The sequence below is a fragment of the Diuraphis noxia genome, unplaced genomic scaffold (assembly GCF_037042655.1).
Source record: "Diuraphis noxia isolate RWA-SAM2 unplaced genomic scaffold, SU_Dnox_SAM2 contig0004, whole genome shotgun sequence".
Classification (NCBI taxonomy): Eukaryota; Metazoa; Arthropoda; class Insecta; order Hemiptera; family Aphididae; genus Diuraphis; species Diuraphis noxia.
In genome coordinates, this window is record NW_028301714.1 from 24,749,279 (window position 1) to 24,772,698 (window position 23,420).

The following is a 23,420-nucleotide window of genomic DNA, read 5'->3' on the forward strand; positions in this document are numbered from 1 at the left end:
TATTGCTATTAATTATTATACATCGTATATCAGTAGCGCATGTAGACACAGTAGGTACTTATTATTGGTTTGAATATTTGCGTGTAGTAACCATATAAGTATATTGATCCGTTTTATTCTGAGTTCCTAATGTTGACCAACAGTCTCGTATAATTGGCTTAAAACTCCAAAAATGTTGGTCATGTGATATGTACATAAGTCATAAATACATAATTGACTTATTGTTAAGACGCATAGGTACTATATTACAATACAGAAGTTATTATTCCATATTTTCTAAGCTAGATAGCATAAGTGCAAATGGGGGAAAAGGGCCAAGTCCAACAAAAATGTTAGTAACCCAAATATTCTCTATTTTTTTAAGCTTAGGTATTTAATATTTTTACAAAAGAGGGAAGTCCTCTCACATTTCAAACGTTATTTTCTTAAATAAGCCAAGTATAATATATCAATTGCGCTGAAAATCGCAGGTAAAGAAAGAAAAATTATGAGATATGAAAAATAAGGTCCCCTCAATAAGATTTCATGTTGATTTCATCGAGTTGCATAGAGCTGCTGGTATATTGTGTTATGAAGCGTTTTTGAATATACAAAAAAGTAATTACATTTATTGTTGTTATGTTGTTTATACTTTTAAAGTTTTTTTTTTTATTATTATTAATTATTAATTTATTAATTTATTTTTAATTTAATTAATTAATTAAATAAATATAATATAAAAAAATAAATTATAAATTAATAAAATAAAATAATTTATTTATAATTTATTAATTCAAATTTTTAAATTTGAAGTAAGATGTGAAACTGAAATCAAAACGAAAAACATACTAGTTATATTATGTCGTCATGAAAAGATTTACAATATCTATGGTCGGTATGCACTGAGGAACACTCAAATATTTATTCACAGCGGGTCTGATAACTGATAAAGATAATAAAATAATAGTAATAATATAATGCTCTTTTAGGACCTATTTCATATTTGAAATGTAGTAAAAAATGACGATTGTTATTTTTTTTAAGTAACATATTACTATTAGTTAAGGTACGAATTATTATTTTAAATCATTAGACGTGAATTGATAACAAAATGACCCGACCATTTGAATTGAATGGGTTTGTAGTTAATACTATTAACTGTTTTATTTGCGCGGAAAATAAAGCAACATTCTAACGTGTGTTTGTATGAAAAGTGTTTGATATTTTTATTAATTTTTTAATAATATTTACCCAACTTAATTATGTCATTAAACGATTGGATCGTGTAATGGGCGAGCGACTTGCAATGAAGAAAATACCATCTCCGAGCCAACGCTCGAAATATTCCTTGAGGCGTCTGCCTCACGACCGTCACTGACAAAACCATGTTCATTCGTTTAGCATGTTGCCGTCTATTGAGACACAAAAAGTTGATCTACATTTCTATATTCATTTCATTTTTACTGTCCTTTGTTTACGTAGTTGTTCTGCCACATGTTTTTACACTCCTCCAGAAACCTCCTTCCAAAATTCAAGAAGTCTATCAGTATGTTATTCCAGAAGACAGTCCAATTGTTCCAACAAACTCTAGATGCACATTCTACGATTGTTTCAATATATACAGGTGTGGCCATAAGTTTGATGGTGATTTTAAAGTTTATGTTTATCCGATGGCCAGACATGTTGACAAGGATTTTATACCCATTGGAGGTAAAATTTCTAAAGAATATCATACTATATTGAGGACAATAGTAGAGAGCCAGTACTACACAACAAATCCAAAAGAAGCATGTGTTTTTGTGTCATCAATTGATACATTAAATCAAAACCGGTTTCGAGTGAAAGAAACATCACAGGCTCTTGCTTTATTACCACAGTGAGTGCGATTTATTATAACAAAACACTATAGAATAACTATCTAACCAATTTGTTTATATTATTTAGTTGGAACGATGGTCAGAACCATTTAATATTTAATATGGTGCCAGGAACAGCACCAGACTATAAATCTGTGGTTGATTTATCCATTGGTAAATCCATGGTTGCTGGTGTAGGTTTTGATTCTTGGACATATAGATCATCTTTTGATATTTCAATAGCAATTTACAGCAATTTAGCAATTTCTTTAAGTAATAACTATACTTTCAAATACAGGTAAACAATTAAATTAATTGTAATAAATGCAATTAACTATTTAGATTTCTAATATTTTGCAGGACAACATTTATTAGCACAATTCAAACAAATCTTCATAATGATTTCATTACTTCTTTAAAATCAATTGAAAAACAAAAATCAACAACACAGAATATAACGATTAGAGTTATAGAACCTTGCTCACATAATAGACACGACAGAACAATAATTTGCCATGAAAACACTACTTATAACTATGCAGACATACTTGCTGTAAGTATTGTTAATAAACACTTGTGTTTGTAATGTATGAAATAAATAAACTAATGTTGTGGTTTTTTTTTTCATTTTTATGTTATTTAATTCAGGACAGTGTCTTTTGTTTAATATTGCCTGGTCCACGGCTAATGGATATGGTTTTTATTGATGCACTGGCAGCTGGATGTATACCAATAGTAGCTATAAATCATGTTGTATTACCATTTTTTGAAGTTATAGACTGGAAAAGGTTTGTAATTTTTGTTGTACATTATTTTTAATAAAACTAAATTTTATATTTATTTGATAGAGCCGTAATTATGTGGAGTGAAACTGAACTAAATTCTATACTAGACGTAGTTTCTGGTATTCCTCTGGACCGACGGAAAGAGATGTCAGCTCAAGGCCGTTGGCTATATCAGACATATTTATCATCATTGAAAATAATTACTATGACTACACTTAAGATATTAAGTCAAAGACTGCATCCACATAGTTCAGATTTTTATGAAGATTGGAATTTAAGACCACATCCTGTATGTTGGCATTAATAATTTAATAAGTATCAGTTGTTTTTCATGTTTATTTTACTTAGGTATCTGCTAGAAATCCATTATTCTTACCATATATGTCAGATTCTTCAGGATTCACAGCAATAATATTATCGTACGATAGAATAGATAGTTTATTTACACTAATAAATTTGATCAGTAAGGCGCCAAGTCTGCAAAAGATTATTGTTGTTTGGAATAATCAGTTAAAATCTCCACCACATTGTAAGATTTAAAGTTTCAAAATTTAAATAAAAGTTATCTATTAACAGTTTATCAAATAAAGTTTCAGAGTGGCCGAAAATTGATGTATCTCTAAAGGTTGTGCAAACCACAGCAAACAAACTATCAAATCGATTTTTTCCCTATAGAGAAATTGAAACAGAAGCAGTTTTATCTTTGGATGATGATATACTTATGTTGACTTTAGATGAGATTGAATTTGGATTTCAGGTAAATAATTATTTAAAACTTCAAGAAAAATTTTAATGCCTGTTACCTTTAGGTTTGGAAAGAATTTCCTGATCACATAGTAGGTTTTCCATCTAGAACCCATGTATGGAATAACAAAACTAATACTTGGAAGTATGAATCAGAATGGAAAAATGAAATATCTATGGTATTGACTGGGGCAGCATTTTACCATAAAGTAAGAACAATTATTATTGATAAAAAAAAAATCTTTTTCAATAAACATTATTTTAAATTTTATACATTCATAAATAGTATTGGAATCAAGCCTATACATATATTATGCCTAATAATATCAAACAATGGGTAGATGATCATATGAACTGTGAAGATATTGCAATGAACTTTTTGGTGTCCAACACTACAAACAAAGCTCCAATTAAAGTAATTGTTACTTAAATTATTTTTCCTTTCAATATTTAAAAGTTTTACTTTTCAATAGGTAACTCCTAAAAAGAAATTTAAGTGTCCTCAATGTAAAAACACTGAAATGTTATCAGCTGACCAAGGACACATGGCTACAAGAACATCATGTGTGAACATGTTTGCTGCTATTTATGGTAGAATGCCATTAAAGACTGTTGAGTATAGAGTTGATCCTGTTCTGTACAGAGATGTATTTCCAACAAAATTGAAGAGGTATAACAATGTTGGAGAATTGTGATCATATTGTGCCGTATTCACTTTTGAGACTTGTGATCAAAACCTGTGACATTCTTTATTTTAAGTTTTTTTTCTCCATTACCATTTTAAAGTCAATGTGAATTATATTAAATGGTTATTATTATATATTTTATTATTAAATTCAATTGATCAGCATTAGTTATTATTGTGAATGAGTAATTGAATTTATTTAAATTATATATATTATTATGTTTAATTTTAATTTGCTAGCATTTATAGACTTATGTTACCATTGAGTTTTTATATTACTCACATTGAAACTTTTTTTTATTTAAAAGAAATAGTAGCCATCGTCTCCTTGTTAGTTGTGTCATTGGAATAATTCACTCGTTACTGTTTTGAATGTATTTGGTGTATATATTTTTTTAAATGTAATACCATTGTAAATCCTGCCTCAATTATTTAGCCATCACTAGATTGTTTTCCTATTTTATACATGTTATTTAGATAATTAATTGTTTTTTATTTGTTTTTGTAAAACTGTGTTATTTTTTAGAAGTATAAACAATTATGCATATGAATTGAACAAGAATAACTTATGTAATAAATAATATAATACATTTTTATAAAATTTCCATTCCATGTAAACCATGACAAATTTGACAGGTATCATCACAGTTTTTTAATAGCTGCTCCTGCTCAAATATTTCTTCACTTTGCCTATATTGTAGTTCTCCACTTCTAATTGGTTGACATTATCAATGTTTAGTTTCTGCAAGAAAGTTTATTTGGTTGAATAATTTAAACGCAACACTTCTCTATACCAATAAACCGTGTAAAAATTAATAAATTAACTTCTTAATTTATTAGTAATTATATAAATACAGTATTGTATATACTATAAGTTAATTATTATTATTTAATATTATATTGAACTACACAAATGCCTAATAAATTATAAAATAAATATAAATCATAATAATTATCATGAGCATAAAAAAAACTCAACCAATCAGAAGTGGAGAACTATGATATAGGCCGATGTGGAGATGTGCATACTGCGCAAAACTAGTACAACTGTGATAATACTTCTATCTAATTTGTCATAAACTGTCACAAAATCGAAAAAGTGTATTTGTACAGGTTTAAAATATTTATAATTAGGCTATTATTGTTTTAAATTTTTTTTATTATATTTAAGATTATATTGTTGAATAATTTGTAAACAAGACTAAAGATTGGCCATAAGATATTCATAAATATATTTTAGCAAACAATTTAAGTTAATATAGCTTAATCCAGAATAAATTTTTGTTTGTGTTATTTAATTGTGTACAATAATTGAATTTGTGTGTTTGTATTTATCAATATTTTCTAAAAATTATAAATAATTTCAATTATTAATTGACGATCCAGGTACAAAAAAGGAGTTTATTAAAATATTTTAACTAAACCACTCATATTAATAAAAATGAGTAAAAATAAAAATTTACTCAATTAAAAATTCATCCACTAGTCTAATGTACTAAAAGTACCTAGTCATTATCACTTGTCTTCCATACCAATTTTATTTTTATTACTGTCAACCAATTTGTTATTAATTAACTATCATACTATCATGCAAATAACATATTTTAGTTGGATTGTTAATAAATTTATTATTTAACAACATCACTATAAAACATTAAATAAAAGTAAGTACCTAGGTCCTAGGTGGGTAGATCCTTTTTTTTCCCCTTCTTTAAACCGGAAACGGGCGGGTAGATCCTAGTTTCATTAATTAGGCATTACTTATTACATTAGGTAACTACAGCCATAGTCCATAACTTGTATTTTTTGTTACAATTGTCAGGATCTGGTTCTGTTTGGTTTTCGAAATTAACTATTAAACAATGTATGCTAATATGTATATTATGAGTGTGTGTGTGTTCCCGGTAATCTAATAATTATTCTTTTGTGTAAAAAAAACGTGCTTATTATAATCACATAATTTAAGCAGCGATAGCATTTTTTAATCGGTGTCGGTATGTGTAGGTACATAGCGGTATATATATATTTATACACAATGCATAATATTTCATAAATACTTCCGGCCTTGAATTTCATAAAGTTTGGATAAATTACTCTCGCCTTGCACTTAACAGATGAAATTGCTAAAAGATCATTTTGGATCTAATAATTAATAGTGTATTAGAAGTTATGAAAATGTTTATTGGTTGACTTTTTCTTGGCTGCCTATTAATATTAATTGGAGTAAGTAACACTGTAGTATACGTTTACTATAAATCACTTTAACTTATTGAAAGACCTATTGTATTACGCAAGTGTCACTATATAGTATCAGTGTTTAGACATATTTTATTGTTTTTGGAACTTATATGGTTATTTGAATTGAAAATTTCCGTCTATTTAATAAGTTGTTTATTTACTAGCTATAAATGAATTAATTAGCCTTGCAGATATAATAACTACTACTGCATAGACGTGCTGCACGTCACGTGCATAAGGTTTGCGCCAGGTGGGATCATATGGTCCATATGGATCTCCCTTTGAACCGATCTATACCTACTTATTACACACATTGCGAGACATATCGTTTAATTTTGATGATAACATAACAAATTATTACAAGTTTAAATTATAACAATTAATTATAAATACGAATTGAAAATTAAATCGATTAAGTATAAAGTTAATAATAAAGATAATAAAGATGTGTTTTGTTTTTAACATATTTTCCCATATACTTGTAATATCGAGTGGTTGTGGCGACTGGCGGAGTGTGAATGACCTTCTTTACATCTGAGGTACCTATAGTGTGAACCCTCAAACACACATTTAATATTATAAATTTATAAGCCGTATAAATAGGCAGTAGTCAGAAAATATTCACTAGGTAGGCCAATGTTAGGTGGGTCCCCTCCTTCCCGACATTTGTATATTATAAAATGATGGTAGTTATCAGCATGTCATTACTACAAATATATACCTACCTAAGTATATAACCTAATAAGTAATGATACCAGATACCATATTTTATCACTTTGCCAGTAAGTACCTACCTAGTAACTATAAGTATAATAAAAAAAATACGTTTAAATACATAGAGAAAAATCAAATAGGTATATAAATAATGCTTTTAAGTTTTAATAATTGTATAATGATAATAAAATCTAAATACTTAATATAGGTATATAAACACAATTTTTAAATGAAATACTATAAACATAATATAAGTATTAATTAATAAATACTAATATAAAAGTATTTTTCTATTTTTATGTTTTATGGAAAATCTATTAAAAATTTGAAAACAATTAGGAGCCATTATATAATAATGGGCCCTCCTGAATACTTTGGATGGGCCGGACACATATTAGGGTGGGCCATCCCTTTAGCTACGTGACTGAGTCCGCAAAATAAAAATATACCAAAACGTTCGTGGTTGGTAAATTGAGTCCCAAATGACCCTAACTCGGTAAATTGAGTCCCGGGGAAAAATAGGTAGTAGGTAAGTTGAGTCCCAGAAAAAATAAGGTAGTAGGTAAGTTGAGTCTTAGAAAAAATAAGGTAGTAGGTAATTTGAGTCCCAGGGAAAAACGATTTATATGCATTTAAAATTTAAAAATATATATGCACTATAACATTTTTATTTGAGATTTGTGGACATTCATTGACTGCATGTACATATGATTTTGAAAATAGCAACATGCATTTATTGCATTTTTATTAATTATATAATTATTTTATATGCAATAAAAATGCATGTTGCTATTTTCAAAATCGGTTCATACCCAATTTGCCGACAAATATACCAGTTTTTAAATATTTTAAAAACATTCCCATTTCGCCGACAGTCTAGTTTGCCGACATCTTGGTTTGCCGACAATTTATAAATATAGTTTCAATTTTCCCGATTCGCCGACAGGTGACAATAATTTTTATCAAAAACGGATTTTATGACAGCGATAACACAGTATGAGTTGTCGATAAGTTCAATGAATAAATTATTTCCCACATATAAAATCCAGAGGGAATACAGATTGGTGAATTTAGTTCGTTCCAGCCGTGTGCAGTGCCGTCAAAATCATAGTTGCTGGCGGTGCACAGCACTGGGGTCCGCTAGGTCCCTTGGGCACTTGATGGATAGATGTCAATTTTTTTTTAAATTTGATTCATAATAATTTTATTATTATCTTGTATTTAACTTCATGTCTTCATATAACAAAATGCAAAAGCCTGGTTCGTTATATTCTGTGATGGTTTTACTTGGAATCGCTTATCAAAATATTGAAAAAATTTACTAAGCCAAGCGTGACATAAATAGATTTGTTGATTATTATCCGCGATTACTAACAATGTACTTGAGAATCAGAGCGGTCCGTTCTACGTAACTACGTTGTTCACCCCTGTCGATATAATATACCGAATACCGATCGTCAGACGACAATACGACATTAATTATATTATTTTAACTATTGGCTACTAATTTTTTTGTAACTCTTAATATACAAAAATTAAGATGTTCTAACAGCTTGTATAATTTTTTTGACAATTCCTGTAACTGTGGCTTCAGCTAAAGATCTTTCTCCAAACTTAAATTAATAAAAATTACTTGAGGATTTCTACTTCCCAAGAAAGATTAAGTAATATACTATCAGTATTAAGCATTGAAAGAGGTCGTACTGATGAAATAAATATTGAAAAAAATATTGTTGATTTCACAAATGCTTAGGCTCGAAAGAAAATGTTTTTATAACACTTAATCATTATAAAAATATAAAATATGTAATATAGCTATTAATTATTATATAATAATAGAAATGATTATTTTTATTTATTTTTGGTGTTACATGAAAACTTAAATTGTTATTTTTATATTTATTATAAATCATGTTTGTAGGAACAATAATCATATTATATATTTTAAATATTAACTTATATTTTTTTTATGCTATGTGCCTATGTAGATTATTTTACAAGTTTTTTGTGTTAATAAAATCTACTCAATATAAAATTGTGATCCTGTACACCTATTACCTACTACATTTAAGCTCTACATAGAATTGTTTCAACGTGAGAATTATATATCGGTTCTTTATGACGTAATATATCCACAAATACTAATATCTATCTAAGAAGTAAAAATTCCAATAATATGAAGTTAGTCTGACTTTTTTATGTATCTCAAAAAACTGAGGCCCATATGCATTTATTTGCACCTGGGTCTTTGACTCTCTAGTTATACGGGTACCTACTGTAAAGTTCAAAATTTAATAGTTAGCCAGTTAAAAATTAAAATGGGATGGTTTAAAATAAAATCAGAAAAAAAATCATGATTTATTAGTAGTCAATAATTGTATTCCTCGAGTGGATAGAATACGGGATGACAAAACCGAATATTATTATAAATGCATACAAAATTGCGGCGGTCGTGCTATTTTGAAACATAAAACTGATGTAATATTATCGATGCCTCACAATCACCCAACACACGGAGTTGAGTTGGCTAATCGTGGCTTTCGAAATAAATTGAAAGTAAGTACAAATTTAGTAATGTTTAAGTAGAAATTATAAAAATATAATTTCAAATAATATATTATAGTACTTATTAAGTGCATTATTTTCCGAGTTTTTTTTTTCTAAACTTTGATTAATGAAGGAGGAACTTACTCAAAACCTAAAGCATTTAATGAAATTAGGAGATCTGTCATAACTTCAGGAATAGAAGGTGCTACAAATTCGGAAGTTATAGATGCTATTGCCTATTCCCGTATTCACCAGTATAAAAAGTTTTATCATATACCTAGTATAATATAATGTTTATTTTTTTTATATAATATTTATATTCGGCGAATTGGGAATCGGCAAATTGGGAACATGTAAAAAATAGTCGGCGAAATGGGGTGTCGGCGAACTGGGAAGACACGTTCAAAATGTACCAAACTTATCTCGGACTCAGTTTACCTAGCCCCAAAATGTTGTTTTAATCATACAAGGCAAATGTAAACTCCCCTAAAAAATAAAATAGTAAATTCCCCTAAAAATATTTTGCTACTGTATTACACTTATGTAAACTCCCCTAAAAACATTACCGTATAACGTTTGTTAATTCTCCTGAAGAAGGTAATAAAGATTGACTGTTGTCGTTTTCATTTATCACAGGCGTGGTGGCGCGCAATTCAAAGATTTGGGCTCGCAACTGATTATAAAAATGACGAATCAGAAATTAGTAAGTGGCTGCATTACTGTTTTGGATTAATATATTTAAATCCTGAAGATGTTGAAAACTGTTTTAGTATTGACTTGTATAACATTAAACCAAACGATGACCGCCTGGATACATTTTATAATTATTTAAAAAATACTTATATTGACGAAGAAGCAACTTTTCCACCTAAAGTCTGGGCAGAAGCTTCTTCTGGATTGACTAAATCGACAAATGTATGTGAATCATTTCATGCCCATTTTAATGCAAATTTTAATCATAGTCATCCAAACATTTTTATATTTACAGATACATTAAAAAATATTCAAACAGAAATTTACATAAAATTACAAAGTATTCATAAAACAAATAACTCCCATAATAATAAATTAAAGAGACGTCAACTATTTTTAAACCAGTTAATAAAAAATTATAAAGAACAAAAAATTACTACATTCCATTATATAAAAACAGTTTCACACTATTACTCAATTAAAAAATAATTATAGTTTTAATAAACCTAGACATATAGTATCTAGTATGGCAATGAAAAATAATTTTTCAAAGTAAAATTGAATAAAATAATATAAATGCAATACAAAATACAAATATTTTTGGAGGATAAATAGAACCGCCTCCACGTGGTGTCCTCTGGGTTACGCTAAATGGTTCTATTAAAATATTTTAAGGGGAATTTACATTAGTGTAATACAGTAGCAAAAGGTTTTTAGGGGAGTTTACGTAAGTGTAATACGGTAGCAAAATGTTTTTAGGGGAATTTACGTAATTTTAGGGGAGTTTACATGTGCCTAAGATAACAGTGGGTCACCTGGCAACAGATTATTTGGTCGGCTAAATAAAAAAGGCTGCCCTGTTTAAATACAATTAGGAAGACGTGGGGCTTTGAACACATTTTTTCAATAAATTTTAAAGGGGTAATAGAAGAGGCCTTGATATTATCGCACATATACAACATATTATATTTGTCTTTATATTATTATTAATAATATTATTATCCAACGAAAACGAGTATAAGCGTATATACCTATCTACGTAGTAGGCAGTATCAGACATCAGTGTACCTTAATACAACAACTATATAGCTGCAGTATCTAGCATAATATAATTATATAATATATTGGTTTTCTCAAGACATATCACATATCCATCTGTTGACTGTATACGTCTGCACTATATTACTCATAATAATTAATAATAATGTATAGTTATACAGATACCTATTATGTAAATTGTAAATTGTACACTGTTAAACTGTTATTCGTCCAGGAATAGATTATTGAAATCAAAGTCATATTATACCTTTTATGTAATATAATACATATTTACATACTAGGCAGAACGTTGGTAGTTATTTTAAAGCAAAATACGTATTGCACGAATCAAGTAGCAATCAACTTTTTGTGTATATTATAATGTATAACAATATGAAATGCATTATTCATTAAGTTGCGGCTAGAGCAATGACCGGTGGCCGTGTGGGTACTTAATTCTTTCGAGTAGTTACCCCAATTGCGTCGCAGAGAGTTCTCTCTCTAAAATAGTAATATATCGAACCTTATTAATACTAGTAGAATATTATTTTTTTAAAGGTAAACACGCTCATCTTCCTAAAGAGTATTTACGTTTTTAAAAATATTTTAATATTTCAAAATAATTTAGTAATTACTAGATAAACTTTTACTGTTAATGATATTTTTTAAATATTTTACTTTTTTGAATGTCAGCATATATTTTTCATTTAATTTACCGAAACAAAATATTTTCATAAACTTTAATACTTTTCGAGAAAAATAGTGTTTATTTATTTTAAAAGAATCACCTTGTATTATAAATTATAATATATTTTATTTTTACATTAGGTACATATTTACAAACGTATATAAATATATATGAATTAATCATCATACAAGAACAATATAAGCAATTCATTTTGACTGAGCATGCAAGAATACAAAGTATGGAAGTTTGGAACTACTATTATAGTATATATATTTTTAAAAAATATTTGTTATTTATGTACAGTTCAACAACTAATGAACCGCAGTTTAAAACAATATTATTTCATTTTACAAAGTATCTATTAAATTGTGTAGTATTGACATTGCGGGAAAGAATGAGGGAAGACTGAGAAGGGATGTCGAAGTTGACGAGGAAAAAAACATTTGATACGTGATAATATTATATTCATATACATATTAATATATACACCATACACATTGAAAAACAGCATTATTAAATAAATAATTGATTAAAAACATCAATCTAATCCCCATGTTAAACGCGCGTTGAATATATACCTATTGTAAATTATATAGTATTATTCTAGTCCTGGCGTCAATCGATGAAGCAATCTGTTTTACATAAAATCACTCGGAACAAGAAAGTTTTGTGCAATTTAGGTACTTGCTGTTTAATATTGTATAAAGTAAAATATACAATATACAATACAATACCGAATTTAGAATTTTGAGGGATTGGGACAAAAAATATTGTAGGCCCCTATATAAAATTAAATACATTTTTCTTCCTTATCCCCTCTGCAAATTATCTTCATGTCACTATATTATCACTATAAAACATTTTAAAAATCACATCTTCACATGTTGATTATTTACATATAAATATAAAATTTGATTTTCATTTTATCGCATTACGATATTGTAAAATTTAATATATTAAAATATATTTTTAGTAATTTTTTAAATCTATTGCTAAAATAAAACTTAAGGTAATATTTCGTATAGGGCCCCAATAGTGGGCCCTGTACCCATGTAAATGTATTGAATATATTTTGTTCTAATTATTTATTAGTGTTTGATATAGGACAAAGGTATACATAATACCTGTAGAATTACTAACATAATATTATAAACGAATATACGATCATTAATTGCATTACAATATTAGATTTCATATACTATGCTTGAATTGAAAGCAACGTGGAATGACGGAAGCTTTCCTAGTAATGAAAATTATTTAATTATATCCTAATCAATAATATGACATTTAAATATTATAAAATAGGTTTTACACTTTTCCCTCATAACATTTTGATCCTGGAATTCTGAATTCAATCACCACTCGCATATACTTTGATCAATATTTTGTTTTTTTTTTGTTTTTTAGTAGATAGATATCTTGCATTAAAAATAAACATTAATTTTTTACAACACAAAATTGGAATAACCTGAGAATTTGATTACTATCTGTATTCTGTATGACTATATTGTAGTATCTGAACATGATAAGCATTAGTTATATATTTATAAGTATTAAACGGTTTTTACGTTAAACAGTTTTTGCATCTGCAAAAGCAACTAAATAGCAACTTATAAGTTATATAATTGCAAAGTAAAACTATATTATATTATTTCATATCTGCAATAGGATGATAGGCGATTGTTCAGAGAAAAAAGTGCGTCAAGCGTGGGCTTTGCCTGTGCTATCAGATGAAAAAAAAACAATAAAAAAATTTCTATTCTACTTCTACATTCTATATCCCAGGTGGTCCATATAGGGCTGGTCTTAGAGAACTATACGCCCAGGGTAAGGAAAATTAATTCACCCTCTTGTTCAGGTTAAGTATTTTTTACTCGGAAGTCAGAATAAAAATATAAATTGTTTTAATTAATTTTTCAGTTCCGGAAGTAGCAAAATTCTTCAACAAATTATTTTTCTTCAGACTATCAAACCACTCAAAAACCCTCTAATCCTAGCCCTTGACTCTATCAACATACCTTGAGACCCGCCAAGAAAATTAAAAAGAAACTGGTTCAGAGACCAAGCAACAACGTAAAAACTAAATTCAAATAACTCACACATTTAAATCCCTCAAGTCATAAGTATTACTATTGGGTACCTAGTTCTTTAAACTCGTGTAAATTCAAGTTAAAAAAATTCATATAAACACCGCGTATATGTTTATTATAAATTACCTTACAGATTGTATATTTTCCAAATAAATGTTAAAAAAAAATTAATTTTTATTGCTGAAATAAATTTTAAGTAAAGCCATTTTTATAATGATAATATTTATAAGTACATACCACGGTCGTCCAGCTTCCCCACCCTAAGACCGGCCCTGGATACATAATAAGAACCCATAACAATCATAATTTCAAAAATGTTTAACAATTAATTTCAAATTACAAAACAAAATATTATTTAAGAACCCCCCACATGCGAAGGATGTGGGACCCCGCTCACTATCAAACATATACTAACGGAATGCCAACTATATCAACAGGAACGAATAAACTTCAATATTACAGAAACACTTGATTCACTACTCGGTCCGGATCCCGACCAAAACAGGAAAATACTTAATTTTTTAAAATCAATTAATTTAATAAAACAAATATAATGTAAATGTAAATGTAAATACAATTATGTAACAAAGTATCACAAAAAAAAAAAAAAAAACTGTAACTAATGGCCTAAGATGCCGGGTTGTAACAAATAGATCAATAATAAAAAAAAAAAAAATATTATTTTTAGTATTTCGATGTGTAAAAATTAAATTGTAGGACAAAAAGTTTATCAGTTATAAATTATAAGTAGGTATCTAATGTTTAGATGTGTGGGGTAGTGGACCAACCTTCACTACAATAAGGTAACTCCACTTCACTCATGGCTCATAATATATATTTTTAAATTAAATTAAATTATGTATACTGTACATAGGAACTATTATAACTTATCTTAAAAAGCTACTAGTTTGAAATTTGATTTTGATATATCAAAATCCTCAGAAAAATATTCTGATTTCGAAAATGAAATTAAAACTGAATGTTAGGCAATGAAAAAAGTTTAAAGTTTAAAATATAATTTTTTAATGAGTTTTGTAAAGGCTTAAAACCATGTATAAAAATATATTTTAATAACCATTTATACTTTTTGAAATAATGAATTTTTTGCATAATTGAATTAAATGGATCACTCGGTATACTTTACCTGGTACATTTTATGGTTAATACAATAATACGTATGTCGTATGGTGTAAATTATGTATATCACAAGAATTAAAGATTCGAATGCAAAATATAAATATCCATATTCATATACACCTGTCCTGACTACACTAAAAATCTCAACACACAGTGCTTCTATCTATATAGTCAACTAGCTAGGTGTTTAAGTACTTTAAAATCTTTTATTCGTGTATACTAAATAGGTATAATATATAATATTAAAAACAATATATAGGGTGATCCATTTATATTATTTCAGAATACAAAATCATTTTTTTTAATATTTCATTGACATATAATTTTAAGTTGTTACAAAACAGCATTTTTTACTATTTAAATATCATATTCCAAATTAGAATATTATACTTCTGGGATATTTTAATATATTTAAAATTAAAATCAAATTTCGGACTACTAGTTTATTAGTGAAGTAGGTATTTAAATTTTAGACAAGCAAAATAGTGTACCAACATTTTGCGGAATTGCCCTGCTTTACCACTATACACAAGGGATGTGTTCACAAGGGATATAAGGGTGTCAATGGCGTCATATCTTCCCCCCTTTGGCTTATTTTTGTTCTATAAAATATATGATAAAGTAATGAATGTACATATAACGTGGTCTGAGAATAGTAAAAAATGCATACCTCCCTTTCTATCAAAAAAGCTAAGTTATCCATACACTGCACTACACTCAGCTCATCTAAACTTGAAATACCTATAAGTTATAACTTTATAACCCATAAACTACTGATTAAAAATTAGATTTTCACACAATGAAGTACTAAAAAGATATTTTACTTTGGAATAAAAAATTAAAATTTATGCTGTCATTGAAAAAAGTAAAAATATAAAAAAAAATAACGAATTAAATATAATAACAAGAAAATATATTTTAAAAAACATTTTTAAAATAATGAGTATCATTTAATGAGTACTCCTATCATTTTAATAGATGGATCACCTGGTATATCGTATATTATATATTATTTACACGTAAATTTGTGTAAATAATAAATAGGTAATACGGATATATATTAATAGGAAGTACAATAATAAAATTAATAACGGCAATATAATTCATATTTCATACTTCCATATAGTATAAGATACCTATATAAAATATCATGTGTGTGCGTGCCCTATCATGTAAATGCGATAAATGACAATAATAATATATAGTGATGTGTGCGTTTGTGCAGTCTGTCAAATGTCAAATGTCAATATTACCTATCCGCTTTTGTTCTCTTATTGACACTCAGCTGAATATAATACATAATAGGTACTATTTATCTACCTACTATCTACACTAACGTATATCAAAACCGTCACATATAATCTGCAAACACTATACGGCATCGTTACAACGTTACGTCTAAGCTGTAAACTCACATAATAAAATATACTTAATAGTTAATACGACGTTGAATATATAATGTATATATTATACATAGTAATTTGTCATACACAATAATTGAGATGTGGATACAAATATCGCGTTTCGATGTAGGTAGGTACCTGTAGAAATTAGCATCTATAAAAATAGTAGGCACTTACTTGTATTGCGCAAACGCGGTATCTACGTGAACGGATGTATATATAATATTATATATTTATATAGTAGTAAATAATAGTCATGCAGGCATCGCAAGGTTCCAGAATGAAGATAAAAATATCACATTATTATGTTATTCGATGTCTCGCTTTTTTTTTAATTTACAAACTATGCCCCAGATTTTAGATAGGACATTAATCTATCACAGTAACGCTATAATATGTGTTGAAACATTATCTAGACTTCGACATTATAACTAAACGTACAATTTTAACAGGAAAACACTATTATGGATCATGATAATAATATATTATATAATATATAGGTACCTATTACCTATTTAATTAATGCTCATAATTAAATTATTGAATAGTTATTCAATAATTTATTTGCATAAATATAAATATGAAACTATATTATATTAAATAGTTGGTATATATATTTTATGTATTTAAGTTTCTTTAAAAATATGGAGAAGTATTCAAGGTGTGTTTGCCAGGAGCGAGGGGGGTAGTCTGGTCGAGGTCCATTTCCGTTACCACAGATCAATCCCTGATGTTACATCATCTTTAACAAAGGGTGTGTGTTTGCGGATTTAATACGCCCTGACGATGTATAAGAAATATCTTCTTATGTATATGCAAGTCTATTAATTTTTAATTTTTATAATTTATATCGATTGCAAGTAAATCATGAATTTATGATTTTTAGCTCCCCCAACCCCTCTTCAGAGCATTCAAATTTATTTTTCTGTTTCTATAATTGACTTCTAAATATAATTATAACAGTAGGTAGCTGCACTATTTATAAACAATATAACGCACTCGACCGTTAATATAATAGGAGCTGTCCGACGGTATAAAATATATACATACTGACTAGCATACCAACTGTATAGACATTAGACATTATTATAGTTATATTTCTATACGTAGATTCATGGATAAATATTATGAATTATAATTTATGCACTTGCAGAAAATACGTTGTCACGTTAACATAATTGATTTAAGCCGAACTCGACCGGAAGGATGAAGTCAGCCAAGCCAGGTATAATCAAAGAACATTATTAAATTTGTTATATATTATAATATATTATACGAAATGTCGCCGTGCGTGTATAATGTAATCGGCTTCTGATCAATACAACATTTTCGGCGGCTGCTGTAGGGATAAAAAGATTTAGGGTAAAAAGCGATGGAAAATTTTCGGTTCTTTACTCTTTAGCAGCAGCAAACTGATTTGCATTTACAAATTGTGATACGTCAATCCCTAATATAGACCCTCTCTCTTATACAGTTTTTCATTGATATAATTGTATATACGTCCACGATAACTTCCCTATCAATGTTTGATGATCAACATTTTTCGATCTTATATAGACAATGGTTAACAAGGAGGAGGCTTAAGGGACTTTACCCCCTTCCAATTGGAAGTGTTATGACATAAATCTCATATAATAAAAGACAAATTTCAAACCATGATATTTCCGAAAACGGTTTTGAAGAAAAATTTTGCGTGTTATAGTTATCTGTAGAGGTTATTATGCAGATTACTGGATATAGTAATAACGACCCAATTTAAACAGATATCAAATTATAATTTACCTCGCTTAATTATCCCTCCCTCGTTGGAAATACTGAATACGTCACATGATAAAAGGTATAATAAAGAAATCATTAAAACAATCGTTGAAAATATTGAAATTGTTATGCACAATATAAATTCTAATAATGAGATCGTCAATCATGACGTTTTTTCTCCTACCGATAATAATTAAACGATATTAGTATATTTATAATATTACCTACATGATTATATAATTATGTCTACCTATTGATTTATACTGAAAATTTAAAACATAATATTTATCATTGTTTACCAAATAGCTAAGATAATACTATTGTCGTCAGGACATTTCAAACGTTCTAGTTAGTTACATTTAAATGTATAATAATAATATATTATGTATATTATAATATGTCGAGCACTGCAGTAAAATTACAATCACTGAGAGCAAAATAATATTGTGGTCGGTAAATATTAATTATTATGTATGATAATATAATAATAAAAAAAATCACGAAAAAAAACCGAATTCCTATATTTTGGTATTGTGCCATATTTTATTGGATATTAATTCTAATTTCCTAATTGCAAATGTAGATTAACAGTTAACTACCCAATTAAGTGCCGTGGTTACTGCAGATTGGCTATACTCGCGTCACACATTTATATTTATATCATCAGATAAATAATTAATATAAAAAATATTATATAATGAAATATTGTATCAAAGTATAGTAAAATATTCAAAATTAAATTTATTAAATAGATCTTTTCTATAGTATTCTGGTTTAGAATATAAATTTCTTTCTCGTTGTATTCATAATATATAGATAATATTATACATAAAACGCACATTGTGTTAAAAGCTTCTCGATAATAAGGAGTACTAAAGCAGGTTTGTGTGGGGCTATAATATAGGACGTAAGGTAAGTACCTATACGCATCTCAAGTACGCAAGCAGACATCTCACTGATGCGCAGGTCCTGTAAAATTGTTGTCGCCTTGTCGGTGATATTTTTCCTAGCCAATATCCCACCCTCTTCCACCAGCTCGGAAAATTCGCATTCATTAACTCCAAACCGTTAACGTCGTTAACGAGTCTTTTACACATCATCCGGTGGTTCACGCGACGCGAACGAAAATAACGATAATATTTAATATCATTGTCGGTCGCACATTTTCGGGCTGGCCGAACCGGCGACACTGCGACGGCCGGCGTCCGCGACCCATAAGTCTCGGGCCGTCCAAGGGGTGGACGATCGGTGGAGGGCCACCCCGCTCGTCCGCCAACCATCCCTTGCCACAGCTGTGCCGCCGGAGACGAGCTTTTCGAGTTTCAAAAATCGAATTGTTTACGAGTGTCGAGTATCGTTGCCGCCGCCACTCACTAGTCACCGCTGTCAGTCGCCACCGCCGCCGCATCCAGTCAAAGCCACTTACCGTGCAACAGCAGCGACGTTCATCGGGTTAACACCGACCGCAAGATTTACTTGAAAAGTGCCAATAATATTAACGGAATAAATAATATTAGTGTCGTCATTTGTCACACACCGCGAACGGATTCTGTGGCCTATGTGCGCCGTGTTTAGACCGTTGAAATGAAGCTGAAAACCATATCGGAAACCGTAAACAAGGACGAACTGTTCAAAAAGGTAAATCGAAAGTAAAAAATCTCATTGGTTTTCTCGCTCATCTGTAATATGTCCAAGTTGTGCCGCCGCGCTCAACTACCCCTATCACGTTGTAACGCACCCTCTGTAACAGGTAGGTAGGCGCCTATAGTAAATCCGATTATTATGCTTCCAAACTATTGTAGACCTCCTGGGTATCTGCCCAACCACAATCATTTCAATAAATTATTATTATTATATTGAGTATAAATTACAACAGACTGGCAGCCTCGAGAGTGATCGACAAAAGATTTTAGTTACATTCTTATTAAAATAAATCAAGAATTTGTTAGACCAACCCACCATTAATATCTGTTACACTGTTAGTACCTATCGCTTTCAACATTTTGTTGTTATTCTTAAGTACTATCAAAAGAGGAAATGGAAGCATACATATCTTATGTTTTCGGATGAATGTATAAAAGGGTAACTGTATCGTAGTAACAAAAGTAACTTAACGTCAACAACAATATCATACTTAAGTGTGTTTTTATATTTTATTCTGATTCATTATTTTGTTGTATAGGTTTGGAACCTTTCTGCAGATCATTGTATGGATGTTGTATTAATGATGTTCTCACACGCAGAAGGTACAACACTACTTGGCACTCACAAGCTTGAACAATTTATTGTGACTACTGAACTTTGTCGTTTCCCTTCAATGATGTTAAATCGTCCACCGCTGTACCGTCCTGCTCTAGACTGCACAGTTGCAAATGATTTTGTTTCTACAGAATTTGAACGCTATATTGATCTGGTTGAAGACAATGTAAGTATATTTGTATAACCTGTAATTTAGTAAATAATATTTATTATTATAATATAATATATGGTTTATTTGACATCTTGTAAAATATTGTTTGGTATGTTGACAAATAAACTATCTAAAAAAAAATATTGTACCTACTATTTGTTATAACTTTAAGATTTATATCTTTAAATCAGTAGAATTAATATCTTAAATTATTTTAAATTACATAGTGTGATCAGAAACATTGGGTTGATATTTGAAAGGAAAATTATTAAAATTATTTAATTTGAGATAATCATAGTTCTTTACATTTTTTTTCTACTAAAACTGTTAATAATTGTTGAAATATCAAATAGGCTTATGAATTGTCAAGTGCTCCTAATAGTGAAGTACTAGTTATCATTGCAAATAACGAATGTCGCAAATTTATTTTTGCTTCTCCACGTTTGCGTCCTTATATTATGTCCAAGGAATGCATCTCTGTCATCGAAAGATGCTTGGGCAAAGGTACTTTCTCTGCTGGTCAAGAATCTGATGTGGATAAATAGCAATTAATATCTTTTGCATCACTACAAGTAAGCACTCTAATCACATATACATTAATTAATCATGTTGAATTGTATATTAATATTTTTTATCTTCATTATAGTTCTCAGTGCTGCTAAACGTCTCCTCGTGACATATGATAGTCTTCATGGAAAATCAGTCTAAAAGTACCTATCTTGATGCTTGTCTGTGCTATCTTAATAATAATAATACTAATAATAATAAAAATAATAATAATTTAAATAATAATTATAATTATAAAAATAATAGTAATTTTAGTATTAAAACAATATTTAATGTTTTTCATAAGCATCACTTATAGTATTGGGTCCTTTTTAGTAGTGGTAGAGTCAAAAGTTACCTGTTTTCCAAGACTTATTGTTTTGTGTTTTATATTTTATAATATTTATTTTTATTTACATTAATTTATTTTAATTTAATATCTATATTATATTATATACATTTTTTTTTTTTTATTAAGTTAAACCAAGACAAAACAAATACAGCTAATACATAAGTTGATGTTTGATTTCTATACACATTATTTTAATTAAGTATTGATTTAAAAGGCTGTATTTACCGTTTTAGATCTCATTTGTTATAATTTTTTTTTTCTTAACTATATTACTGCAATTGGAAAACAATACCTAAATGCTTAGAAATTGTGAAGATTTATCAATAATCTAGCATTTTTATATACACGAGTGAGACTGCGTAGTGATATAATTAGGTTTATTTTTATTGTTTCTAATTATTTTTTATTATTTTTATTTTTTTGTTTGTTTGGCTAATGATTTTATACATTTAAGACCCACTGTAGTTTTTTTTTTGGTATTCATTGAACTTTTTTTTGTGTTGATATTTTTCAATGTTTGTTTAACTTCAATAAATAAAAACTATTATATACTTAAAATTTTGTGGTACATACTATACAGGGTGTAACAGTACTATTTGACAAATATAGTAGTATTTATAATAGAAATTTGTTAAATAGTCCTGTTACACCTTATATATAATTGAATTGTATTTTTCTTTGTCAAAATTTTAGTTTTTATAGTTTTGCCTCTCTATCTAACATAATTATTCAGTACCTACCTATCAACAAAATATCCATAGATATTTAATATACTAATTACTAGCTGATTCCCATGTTCTTTGTTGCCCGTTTAAAATACTATCTTAATATGACTCAACATTTGTGTTTAATTCGTCGTTTAATACTGGTGTAGCTAGTGGTGTGGTTCACATAACTTCCTGTGAATTTACCCTATCTTAATCTCCATTAAAGAGCTTTAACAAAATCATTTAAAATATAGAATGAAAATTACTGCATTCAATCATAATAATTTCTTGTATTCTTAGGTCGTCGTTTATATGTGCTTCAATATATCGGGATATCCATAGTATATGATCTAAGGACGTAATTGTCCAAATTTCCAATATCTACCTACCCATGGGTATAATTATAATATATATATATATATATATGTATTAAGTGTGTAATGCCAAAAATTATGAAAAAAAATAAGAATAAATAGGTAGGTACAACATTTTGGAATGTACACAATGGTTACAAAAAAAATTAATATTTCAACACTTCTTAAATTCTAATTAGTTACGCCCATACCAACCATTCATTTGGGTGGGGGTTGAACCCCCAAAACCCCCCTAAATACGCCACTGTTGGTTATCGTATATAGTACGCCATAACTCATAATATGCTGGTCCTTTTTTTATGGGTGGGGGGGGGGCTAAGCCCAATCAATCCCCGTAGTGTATGAATTATACCAGAGATCAAAAATGTATTTTAAGATAAACAACATAACAATTTATTCATACAATGTCTACACACAGCAAAATTACATTTTTAAAATATTTTAATAACATTTATAACTAATTAAATAAGTATTTATAGTAATTAAGATAAATATAAATAATATAATAACTTTGTGATGTAGAATATGTTGAAATGTACCAAATTAGGATTTTTATAATCTAATATCATTTATAGCTTTATAATTTTATTCATCAATACGGAGTGCGCTAAATATTTTTCAAGAATTAATATTTCAGGTTTTTTTTCAATAATTTAATAAACAATAAATAAAGTTG

The 23,420-nt window shown here is 28.4% G+C and overlaps 2 protein-coding genes across 2 annotated transcripts; both read left to right on the forward strand.

Moving 5' to 3' along the window:
* Positions 1–957: 957 nt before the first annotated feature.
* On the forward strand, positions 958–5,327 carry sotv (exostosin glycosyltransferase sotv). Its single transcript, XM_015524790.2, has 10 exons — positions 958–1,855; positions 1,924–2,133; positions 2,196–2,388; positions 2,484–2,623; positions 2,684–2,909; positions 2,969–3,149; positions 3,211–3,377; positions 3,430–3,573; positions 3,651–3,779; positions 3,838–5,327. Exons 1-10 carry the CDS (start codon positions 1,365–1,367, stop codon positions 4,057–4,059), a joined length of 2,103 nt encoding a protein of 700 aa, XP_015380276.2. The 5' UTR covers positions 958–1,364; the 3' UTR covers positions 4,060–5,327.
* Positions 5,328–19,583: 14,256 nt separating this feature from the next.
* Positions 19,584–22,221, forward strand: LOC107171742 (uncharacterized). Its single transcript, XM_089227846.1, has 4 exons — positions 19,584–19,993; positions 20,538–20,780; positions 21,119–21,337; positions 21,412–22,221. Exons 1-3 carry the CDS (start codon positions 19,940–19,942, stop codon positions 21,308–21,310), a joined length of 489 nt encoding a protein of 162 aa, XP_089083972.1. The 5' UTR covers positions 19,584–19,939; the 3' UTR covers positions 21,311–21,337; positions 21,412–22,221.
* Positions 22,222–23,420: the final 1,199 nt, after the last annotated feature.

Excerpts from the sequence above, each read along its gene's own strand:
- sotv (XM_015524790.2), top strand. The coding sequence starts at position 1,365 with ATGTTCATTCGTTTAGCATGTTGCCGTCTATTGAGACACAAAAAGTTG. Across the intron at positions 2,624-2,683 it reads GAAGTTATAGACTGGAAAAG|AGCCGTAATTATGTGGAGTG; the intron begins GTTTGTAATTTT and ends TTTATTTGATAG. Across the intron at positions 3,574-3,650 it reads GGGCAGCATTTTACCATAAA|TATTGGAATCAAGCCTATAC; the intron begins GTAAGAACAATT and ends ATTCATAAATAG.
- LOC107171742 (XM_089227846.1), top strand. The coding sequence starts at position 19,940 with ATGAAGCTGAAAACCATATCGGAAACCGTAAACAAGGACGAACTGTTC. Across the intron at positions 19,994-20,537 it reads AGGACGAACTGTTCAAAAAG|GTTTGGAACCTTTCTGCAGA; the intron begins GTAAATCGAAAG and ends TTTGTTGTATAG. Across the intron at positions 20,781-21,118 it reads TTGATCTGGTTGAAGACAAT|GCTTATGAATTGTCAAGTGC; the intron begins GTAAGTATATTT and ends AATATCAAATAG.